The sequence below is a fragment of the Phalacrocorax carbo genome, chromosome 16 (assembly GCF_963921805.1).
Source record: "Phalacrocorax carbo chromosome 16, bPhaCar2.1, whole genome shotgun sequence".
Taxonomy (NCBI): domain Eukaryota; kingdom Metazoa; phylum Chordata; class Aves; order Suliformes; family Phalacrocoracidae; genus Phalacrocorax; species Phalacrocorax carbo.
The window spans coordinates 2,422,410-2,433,391 of NC_087528.1; the positions used below are offsets into that span (position 1 = coordinate 2,422,410).

The window sequence follows — 10,982 nt, forward strand, 5'->3', positions numbered from 1 at the left end:
GGGTTTTTCCATTGTTGCAATGAGGAATTAGCCAGCGCGGCCGAGCATGCTCCGGACGGTGTTATGCAAACTGCCTGGCAGCCCGCGCTCTGGTCAGCAGCTGTCAGTCTGAACGGTGTTTTCATTGCATGGCCCATTTGGGGGAGAAAAGGGGCTTCTGGGGTGTGAATGTAGGTTCTGGTGAGCCTGGGAGGCAGATGGGGTTAGCCAAACGATGTAATGTGGGACCTCAGTGCAAACCAGGCCATGTCAGGCTCCCAGTGTTCATCAGCCCGGAGGTGCAACGCCCTGCGGTCGAGCAGCAGGGGCCTGGGCACTCACCTTACCAAGTGCTTCTCCTGCCTCATCTCCAGAGAGATGCTTTGACCGTCAGAGCTCCGGGCTCCTGCTGGAGGGACCTCCTGCAGGACTCGCTGCTGTAGTTACTGTAGGATTTAAAACTCTTTCATCGAAACAGTGGTATTTTTGCTTATGCCTGATTCACTTGGCACCACAGCGGTCATGCACATGCTTTGATCTCTGGAGTAGCTCTTTGAATGGTCAGGACCTTTGAGACAGCAAAAGAGAAGGTAGAGAGAAGAACCCTCCATCTTTTCCTCCTTTGCCTCTCCAGGTTGATTGGGACTGAGAGTGCCCCTTAAGTGTGCGCTGCTCGTAAAGCTCAGACAGGGAGCTGGGTGAATAGTTGGAAGAGAAAAAAAATCACCTCTAAAGCAACGTCTTTTATCCACTGATTGATTTTTTTTTTTCCTCTGAGCAGGTTCAACCACCTTAGTCTTACTTCTAATCATTTGATGAACAATTCCTGCAGTTACCACCAGCTATGCTGTGCAAGAGCAACTGATGGGTGAGATTTAAAATCCAGCCTGTTTCTGCTGGACACTGAAGCTAGGTAGCCTGTCTGTGCTCCCTCCCCGAGTGCAGCTGATGCCTGATACTTGGTTTTCCCACCCCTTTGCAAAAATTACCGGCTAACAGCTTACAGCTTCTGCAGAGATTTCTGCCAGCGCAGGTCAGATTAGAGCAAAAAGCTGCTGAGGGCCTTGCAAACTCCATCCATAAATACATCCTACCCATGTGTATTTCTGGAACAAGACCCTTTCAGAGGTTAAACCTCAAACCATCTTCCCGTCTGTCTTCCTCTGAGGATAAATTTCCCTTTTTTCTACCATTTATCTCTTTGCTGGCTGAGACTGCATGTATTTGGGGACAGAGACACTCTCCCTGCAGGGACGTGTGTGCTGTGGCTGGAGCAGGCAGGCTGTGGACAGGGGTGAGACCCGTAGCTTCCTCGTGAAGGTGCCGTGACGTAGCTGCCACGATGCCGGTACAAGGTGGGAAGCTGTCCCTACCCAGGGCTCCCCGCCAGCCCAGTGCCTGCAGCAGAAGTTAGGTGGGTTCCGGGTTATTTTTGGTCCTGCGGTGGGGTGACAGTGAGGCAGTGCTACTCAGGGAAGGGTGTCTGCTTCTCAGCTCCATTTCTCCAGGCACAAATGTTGAATAAAAGGAAGTTCTTTCCCCTAATATTTTTTGATTTCCATGCCTTGCTGAGCACATTCCTGTGGCGGGAGCTGGTTGGCATCTGCCACAGCTGGCACCTTGCCCCTGGGGTCCCGGCTGTTTGTGTTTTGAGCTGCTCGCTGGTGGGGTTTGGTCTTCCCACACCGGGTTTTGCAGCCCTGGACTAGCCAGCAAACATCCAGCGATCCTCAAAACCTCGCCTGGGTCCTGCTCGTGGGTGGCTCGCAGGCTGGCAGTGACAATGGCAGCAGTGTCAGTGTTCCTCCTGCTGCGGTGGGATGCTGCAGTGAGCTGGGTCCCGTCCAGCCCCCTGCCTTGCAGGACATGGCAGAAGAGGCAGGATTATCCCACCATCCTCTCTTTCTTAATTGATTAACAGTTCTGCAAACATTCCTGGTGCCTAGTAATTTGCAGATGCTGGACTCCCCTCCTCTCCTTCTTGGAGGCGTTGTGGTCTAAACAAATAAATACAGTTTTTGAAACAGTATAAATATAGATTTGGGGTGTTTATTTGGTGCTGCAGGTCAGAGCTGTTTTGATATAACATTGGAGATGGTCTATTCCATATTTAATTTTTATTTTTGATAGTACTAACACTTCTGGCATATCGATACAGCTGCACATGTTATTCCATGATAAAATGTTCCATTGCTTGCTTAAGCCTGATGCTGTAGTTTTTAAGGGGACCCAGATCTAGTTTTGTACATCAGTGCACACTAGCAATCACCTCCTTGCAGTGGCGCCAGTGTTGCCGGCCCTGGGGTCTGGGCTGGAAGCGAGGGCTCATGCAGCTTGGGGAGGTGCCCTGGGGTGCGTGTACCGTCCCCATTTGCACCAGCCCTTGCGGAGCCAAGCCCCTGCCTCTGCCTGGCACTGCGCGCTGGGGAGGGAGCAGGCTGGGGGAAGGTGCAAGCTCTGCGGAGTCCCAGAGGGGTTGTCCCAAGCGCAGAGCACCCTGCAGGCAGTGTTTGAAGAGCCCTGGGGGGTGGGCATGGTGTGCCCCAGAGGGTCTGCAGGGTCCCCCCCCTTCCAGGCAGTACCTGGAAGAGAGGTACCTAGAGAAGTCCCTGGCTTTTGGTGATGTGCAAGTATCTCATCAGTGACAGCAGCATCTGGGGCTCTGAGTTGATGCCCAAGTTATCATTTCTATTTGCCGTGCGTGCAGGGTATCTGTCACTGTGGCGTGGGGGCCCAGGCTGCTCCTTGGGCTGGAGGAGGTGGTGGTGGGTGCACCTCCTTCCTTCTGATGGTTTTCTTCCACTGTAGCATGGCCTCCACCCATTGATATGTTGCCAGTTTGGCTCCCCGTTGATGTCCACCCACCCTTCCCTTCTGTCTGATCCCAACAGCTGCTGCATGATGCTCTTGGCCTCTCCTGTGAAGCTCACCCAGCCCTTGCTGCCTCTCCCAGCCCTGCTGTGTCCACCCTGCAAGGCACCAGGCATCCCCTAGCAGCCCGCTGCTCTCCCCAGGGCTGCTGACCTCTCTGCAGCTCTTGCAGGCTCTGGGGAAGAGCGGACCTTTCTTCCTTTGCAGAACACAACCGATCCATGCAAGACTCCTGACTTTCCCAAATGCTCCCCAGCCATGAGTTCCCACCCTGTTCCCAGAATGGAAAACCGGCTCCACTCGGTGGCAGCTTCCCTGCTTGTCCTTGGCCAAAGTGAGACCTCCCCATCCCATCCCACCTCGGTTTCAGGGAGGACCTGACGAGTAGGTGGTTTCAGTAGCTGCAGAAGCAATGGGAATGTGCTGTGAGAACATTTAAAATGCAGCATGGAAGCAACAAGATCCTGGACTTCCAGCCATGTCTTCAGTGGGAGCTGAGCTCTCCAGATCCAGGGGGGATGTTACCTTTGCCCCTCGCTTTTTGCTGAGTTCCCTTCTCCAGCAGCTTTGAGCATTCAGGTAGGCCCAAACCAGTGTTTTTCCACCCTTGCAAGACTTTGTTTCTGCACATTTCCTCTCACTTTTTCCTTTTAATTCCACTTTTTCTAAATGCATTGGCACCCAGCAGCAGGGAGGATGGAGTTAATTACATAGCAAAGACCTTTTATCAAGCTGTGGATAAACCAGTAAGTAACTGCACATGCCTTTGCTGGTTGCCACTGGGCAGTGCTTCTGACATGTTGGCAGGGCTGGGGAAATACTTGCAAGCCTCAAGACTTCTGCTCCGCTTGGAAAGAAGAGAAGCAGCTTTAACTCCAGACCGCGAGGAGCAGTTTGTCCTCACTGTACAATAACAGGAGGTCAATTTTCAGCAGCAGTCTTCTGGCCCGGGCAAGCTGGGTTGCCATTTTTGCAGTGGTCTCCTCCTGAGGCAAAGCTATTGCGTGCTATAACACAAAGACGGTGCTTTGGGCACCTGATATTTTTGGGAACGTTTTAAGCCCCATCCAAACTGGGACTGTCTGGCAGCTCTCTGGGTAGGGAGAAATGCCAACAGGGTGGCCACCCTTGAAGATTTGTCCTACAAGACCTGCTTGTTTGTGTCCTGACGTTTTTGACACAAAGATGGCACTGTTGCTGGGGAAGGAAATGAAATCTCAGTGTGACATAGGCTGGACGTGATCAGAAGTTGGTTTTTTTTGCAGCGGCAAAGTTGACCTGAAGGTTCAGGAATATTCCAATACAATTTGGGGTAGCAGGACATCTGCAAAGCAAGGAGATCCGTGTCCCCAGAGGACAGCAAAACTTGGGGATCTTAGTAGAGAGCAGCTGAATGAGGGAAGATCGTTGCTCAGCTGAGAGAGATTTGGAGCTGGCTGCGAAGGGAAGGGCTGGGGCTGACTTTGGTGGAGATGGCTGAGGCAGACAACACACTCAGCACGCGTTTCGGGATAATTAGATCCATCCGGCATGTTACACTGAGAGGGGTTCAAAGGGCTTCTTAGAGGTCCCCTAGCGCATCTCTTGGGTTGCCAGCCTGCTTTCTGTTGTTCATTACGCCTTCTTTGAAGCCTGAAATTCCCTATTATTTCATGGTCAATTTGCTTCTTTTTTCCGAGGCCAATATTGTCTTCAGCAAAGCTCAGTTTCTGTAGGTTTTATTTTGGTGGTTCAAGCCCTGCCATCATCCTCCAGCGTGGCATAACCAGAGGGTGGTGATGAGGGACGTGAAGATGCTCCCTGAGCATCGTTCAGGTCCAGAGGGAATCTCCTCCAAGGACCTCGTGCCCTCCTGCAGCCCTGACCTTCTGCTCCAGTCCCACCCAGTGTAACCCCATTTGGGGTACTGGTGGTCCTGAAGCCAGCCTTTTCACCGCAGCCTTTCGGCAGCAGTTGAATGCGGAGGGAAGTGGGTGTTTTTATTGCTGTTGAACGCTGGGGAAAACCGAGGAGCAGAGAGCTCATGTGACTCGTTCCAAGTTATGCAGTAAATAAGCGGCACAGCTGGGAAAAACCCAGGGTCTTCAGAGTCCCCCGCTCTCCCCGCCAGATCAGTCTGCTTCCCAAATGTTTACTAAAGAGACTGGAGTCTGATTGTTTTTAACTTTATTTTTAATTTTTAGACGCTTCCTTCTTCAGGCTGTTTTGCCTGTTCCACAGTGGTCAGTGTTTAAACAGGGCTAGCAGGAAATGTTTTTGAAATGTGCTTTAAAAAACACAGTTCTGCTAAGATGTTCTTTTTATTCCTGGTTTAGACAGAGGCTTAGGATTCACAAAGAATGAACCTCTTGTCGGTAGGAGTAAGTTAGGCAGCAGTTTGTTTTGGAGCTGTCCCTGTCATTGCTGAAGGCAGGACTGATCTGTGAGCTGGGCTTTGGGGGGGTCACTTGTGGTCCCCACAGTCAAAAAAAGGCTTTACAGTCAATTATGTTCTGTACTCTAGTAGCTCCTCTCAGAGCCAAGGGTCTGAGCTGGACTCCTTGCCTCTGAAAAACTTTGCTTTGACACCAGATACAGCTCCAGTGGAAATTATGGAGCTGATGCAGAAATGATTGGGTGAGGTTTTCTGGACTGAATTATACCAGATGACAAGGCTAGATGATGCTAAGTGTCCCTTTGGGTCTTGAAAGCTACGAATCTTTGTGGGTATCTCCAAGTTTAAATTGGTATATGGGGTTTTGTGGAAGTGTTGTTTCATCTCATGCACCACGAGCTGTGGCTGGGCTGGGACAATGGAGCTGGAGCTGTTGGAGGATGCTCCGCACGTCAGATGAGGGTTGGGAAGGACAGCAGCACTGGCACGAGGGTTTGCTCCAGCCACCGCCTTGGCCCTGGGCACGCAGATGGAGAAAACGCTGTCCCGAGAGAGAAATGCTATCTTGGAAAGGTCAGGAGCAACATCCTGGTGCCTGGCTGCAGAGCGGTGCCGGTGCAGGCAGGCAGGGAGGGGAGGGCAGCGATCAGGCAGCAGACTGAAGGCTGGAGGTTCAGACCGGCGTTCCTCTCTGGGCCGAGTCGGGAAGCCCGATACTGAGAGTGTCAGGGTGTTTATGGGGACAAGCCACCGGCCAAGGCACAGACAGCCGGTGCTTGGGGTTCATGGCAAGCCGCCAGGCATCTAGAGGAGCGTGGTGAGCCACGGCACCCGCAGCATCGTCCTGCCAGGGAGCTGCCTGCCGCTGTGTCCAATTAAACTGCTGGAGCAACCCGGAGAGGCAGAAGGGGTTGACTCAGGGCTTGGCCAGGATCCTGGGACCGATACTGCAATTCATCCAGCAGAGTAAAACAAAAAAACAAAGGCTCTGGGATTTTTAATAAGTGTTTAAGATCTTGGATTTGTGTCTCATCAGTCATTTGATCCAGCCACAGGACTTGTATTAGTGGGTGGGAAAGAAATCCTGTCTGAGCATTAGATGCTGTAGGTTTCCACCCCGGCTGGGAAGCTATCACTGCGTCTGGTAGGAGAAGCCTATTTACAGTCGCTCCCTGTGGGTTGCCAGGCTCCTAGCAGAGCCGTTTGCACCAGATGGTCCCTGCAGCATCCTGGAGACGATCTCCTCCAGATTCCTGGCTAAGAGGAGGCTCCTGCAAATCTCCAGCTCGGATTCACGCTGACCCTGGTGTAGTCAAACAAGAGCGTCAGCCGTTATGACAGACTGTGCCCAACGTGAGATGCTTCAGCAGCCCCGAGCGGCAGAAACCGCCAAGTGCTCCCACCAGTATTATGTATAGCTCGTTCAGGATACGTGCACGCTTGCTCAGGACGCCGCGTCGCAGTACTTCGCAAAGCTCCTCATTGATTTTGGACGCCGCGCCTGGAGTTCGGTGAGCGCCGTGCAGAAGCCCTGGCCGTGCAGCCAGCGATGGAGCCCGGGCGTTTGCTCTAAAGGCATGACGCAGACTGGGTGCCAAGGCTGTAGGAAGACGGTCAGGCCCTGTTGCAGTTCGGTGGGTCAGAGCTGCTCTCGTGTCAGTCTGAAGATGTGGAGGAGAAAGGAGCAAACGCTTCCAGCATCAGCCCTTTCCCAGCTGTGCTCTCCCAGCAAAGCAGCCACCGGTGACATTAGTGGGTGGGAGAGAAACCCTGCCTGCCGACGCACAACACGCTGAGCTATTAGAGAGACCCGAGCAGTGTTCCAGCGTGTCGCACCGCTGAAATGCAGCTCCCGAGAGCTGGCGGTGAAGCAGCAATTCCAGCAATGGTGCTGTTGGTGCAGCTCAGAGCTGCCCAGAGCACCTCCTGCCCAGCTCCTCCTGCCTCGCCAGGCCTCTGAGTTCGACATAAAGAGCTGGAATTTTCCTCCGAGGAGAAGTGACCTTCAGCCGAGGTGACTCAGAGCCTGCCGTTGGGATTAACGGTGAGGGAGGTTTAGCAGCAAGAAGCTTTTGTCCTGCTGTGAGGCTTTCAGTCTGTAAGTGCAGCTGTGCCAAGCGTTGTGCAGCCTTGTGATGCCTTTACGAGGGTTAGAGGAGCTGATGTCTGCACAAAAGGATCTGGAGCAAGAAGCCATGCTGCGGGACACGTGGTCTCCCACAGGAGCCCGCTGCTGCCTCCAAGGTTTTTCCAAAGCGACGTTCAATATGCCCTGAGCTGTCAAAGATGCAAGGTGAACTCAGCACCTTGTGCAGGTGGCTGGAAGGGCACCAAGGCAAAATCAGTGTGTGGCAGAGACGGTAGGCAGCCAACAGGACAGGGCTTGGAGAGACATAGGTTAAAAAAGAGGAGGGTGAACCCAGGGGTCCTCCAAGAAAAGTAGTTGGGGTGTCAAAACTACCTGACACCCAACGTGTTGTGCATGGTGAATGGGGGCTGTGGAGCACAGCTGTGGAGGTGAGGAAGGCAGTGCTCACCTGTGACCTGAGTGACCTGCGAGAACATCCTCCTCCCTCCCACGCTCCCCTGTGGCCATCACTAGCTTCATCTTCCCCATGCCTGGAGCTGTGCTCTTTCCCCTTGAGGCACGTTTCTCCTCTTGTGTTTGCAGGTTGCCTATGGGACCACAGAAAACAGCCCTGTCACCTTCATGGGATTCCCCAATGACAGCATCACCAGAAAAACCGAGACGGTGGGATGTGTCTTTCCCCACACAGAGGTGACCGTGACCCTCCCTGCCTGCTCCAGGTCCCCGGCCTGCAGCCGTCCTCAGTCCGTCCTCCCGGTCTGGTGCAGGAGCTGGGGCACGCCACCATGTTTGGCTCAGACATCCCCTGCTAAGCCCTTCTCTTCCATTGCAGGCAAAAATTGAGGATCCAGAAACCGGGAAGTCTGTGCCTCTGAACACTCCTGGGGAGCTTCAGATCCGTGGCTACTGCGTCATGCTGGGCTACTGGGATGACCCCGCCAAGACGAGCGAAGTGGTCACAGCTGAGAGGTGGTACAAGACGGGGTGAGTCTGGGAACAGCCCCGCTCCTCCGGGTCTGGTCTCTCCATGAAACTTTGGAACAGCTTTTAGCACAGAGCCCTCGGTGCCGAGTGCCCCTGGAGATGGGGGTAGTCACTTCGCTATGGAGGGGCTGTGGGGGTACACTGCAGGGGCAGGAATCGCCTCCCCCGAGCCTTGATGTTTGTGTGGAGGCTGCCGATGGCAATGTCTGGCTGTAGCAGGAGCTCTTTGATCTCTTCCACATGTTCAGGTGGCATCTCAGCCATCACCCTCCGGATACCCTGACCTGGCCTCCAGACCGGGCTGGGACAGGACTAGGAGAGTGGTGTTGTTGCAGGGACCTTGCGAGCCTGGACGAGCACGGCTACTGCAGAATTATAGGCCGTTGCAAGGACATGATTATTCGGGGAGGAGAGAACATCTACCCAGCAGAACTTGAGCAGTTTCTCCACACCCATCCCAAGGTTGAGGAGGTCCAGGTGAGTGGGAGGCAGGTGGGGTGGGTGAGCAGCAATGGTTCCTGTGGTGGGAAACCTGTGCACAAAGCTGCTGGGGCTGCTGCTTGGGACCTGGTTGTCTTCCCCTGTTTTCAGCGTCTCCTTTCGTGTAATATTGGTTGGCGAGCAGGGGGGGAGAGGCTCGTGGCAGGGAAGGGGCAGGCAGAGCTCCTGGCATGGGGCACATCGGTTTGGGCAATCCCCTCGTGCACCAGCTTCACGGCTGCGAAGTGGTGACTGTCATTCTTCAGTTTTTAAACTGCCTGTCCACTTTCATAGCTCCCTCTGAAATTCTTACTTGGAAAGCAGTCTGGAAGGACAGTCTTTACTCATAATTAATTACTAAACTCCTAAATCCAAAAAGACTCCTCGAACGAATCCCTGGAGATGAGGAGTGAGACTTAGCTTCACCCCTTCTCAAGACAGCAATGATTTGCAGCATTGAGCAGCTGCTCCCAATCTGCTGGGATTGTTCTCCTCCAGGTTTTGTGCCAGACAAGTTTCCCCATAAATAAACCACTTACTTAGTCAGTGTTGTGCCTGTGCCAGGCTAGCATCTCTCCTTGGAACAGTCCCAGTGCAGATGGGTTGCAAACCAGCCTTGTTTATGTAGTTTCTAGGGCTTTATGTCACTGCTCTGGACTCAAAAGGATCGACGTGTCTCTAGGATTTCGAGATAACCGGTTCAAGGCGGGGAATGACCGTAGGACTCTTGTGAAATAGCGTGAGCAAACTTTAGAGGGAGATCAGGCTCGAGAAGCCCATCTCCTGGTGCACAGGCAGTGGTCTACTAAGATCTGCCATTATAAGGGTTTCAAATAATCCTTTAATTCGACTTCATCCCTCTCCTGCTGTTTCGTCTGGAGATCCCAAAGCACTTGAAGCAGCCTCACAAGCCTCTGTGTTGGTCGTGAAACCTGTTGCCTGGGTTTTTGGGGAAGCAGAGGCACACAGAAGGTGACAGGTCCGTGTTGCACCCACAGTGAGCTGGTCTGACTCAGCCCTCGCTGCAGCGACTTTGCAAAACCAAAGGAAAGTGCTGGCATCCGGGCGCCCAGCCTGCTCTGCCACCTTTCCTCTGGCAAACGGTTGGGAAGCCCTTCCAGGAGGGCTCGATGTCGTGTAGAAAGCACCGGTGGGACGGTCAGGCAGCTCAAGCTGCCTTTGCCCAGCCCCACACCACGACTCCAGCATCCTGTGCTATGGGTCAGGGGTCGCGCCGGTTTTGCAGCGGACATACCCTGCGGGAGGAGAGGGATGTTCCGCAGGGGTCACACCACGTCCCTCTGTCCCAACCAGGTGGTTGGCGTGAAGGACTCGCGGATGGGAGAAGAGGTCTGCGCCTGCATCCGAGTGAGGGCTGGGCAGGACTGCACCGAGGAGGAGATTAAAGCTTTCTGCAAAGGGAAGGTGGGTCTCCCACTCCTCTGAGCCCAGGGATTCAGTTCCCTGCCGGACCAGTACACCCAGTAGCTGCTGGGGAATTGCAGATGAAAGTGCAGGGGTTTAGAGCAACCGGGGATCCAGCCCTGGCTGGGGTGGGAGGGCAGGATCTGCTGTTCCCGGCAGGTTGTGTAGCGGTTGGTTTTCTCTTCCCAGATCGCCCATTTCAAGATCCCACGGTACGTTGTGTTTGTGAGTCAGTACCCACTCACCGTCTCCGGCAAGGTAAGAGAGGCTGGGGCAGCGCCGGAGCCCTGGGCTCCTGCCCCGTCTCCTGTCTGAGCCTTTCCTCCTCCTCCTCCTCCTCTCTGCACTTTATTCCAGATTCAGAAATACAAGTTGAGGGAGCAGATGGAGAAGCACCTTCAGCTCTGAGCCGGGGAAGGCAGAGTGAAAAAGGGGATCAATCAGTCCCGCTTCAGCCAGCTTCGCGTCTGCTTTTCACCTGTGCCTCGGGCTACGCAGTGCAGCCCTTCCCTCCCCGACATCAGGCTGGTGGCACTTCTTAGTTAATAAAACAGAGCGCCTTTTTTTCCCCGTTGGGTTTGTTTCTTTGCCAACAGAAATACCGCGGTGTGAGGAAGGGATGCTTATTTCGGGAGTTCTCTCCTGTTACTGAAAGGCCTTATGAAGGTTTTAAAATCTTGCATCTCTGAGCAATTTGGCTGCAGCCATTTCAGCCATTTCACTTTGTGAGCCTGAACAGATGCTGGTAGATATTTTCCTGATATTTTAAGTCATAACAGC

The 10,982-nt window shown here is 53.6% G+C and overlaps 1 protein-coding gene across 3 annotated transcripts in view; it reads left to right on the forward strand.

The window, feature by feature from the left end:
• ACSF2 (acyl-CoA synthetase family member 2) overlaps positions 1–10,773 on the forward strand; it is a 48,815-nt gene extending 38,042 nt beyond the window's left edge. For all 3 annotated transcript variants that reach the window (XM_064467285.1, XM_064467283.1, XM_064467284.1), the window contains exons 11-16: positions 7,896–8,003; positions 8,146–8,297; positions 8,633–8,774; positions 10,092–10,202; positions 10,392–10,460; positions 10,560–10,773. In XM_064467285.1, coding sequence (XP_064323355.1) covers positions 7,896–8,003; positions 8,146–8,297; positions 8,633–8,774; positions 10,092–10,202; positions 10,392–10,460; positions 10,560–10,610 — 633 coding nt within the window. In that variant the 3' untranslated portion in view covers positions 10,611–10,773. The remainder of the gene's footprint in view (positions 1–7,895; positions 8,004–8,145; positions 8,298–8,632; positions 8,775–10,091; positions 10,203–10,391; positions 10,461–10,559) is intronic.
• The last annotated feature ends 209 nt before the right edge of the window (positions 10,774–10,982 follow it).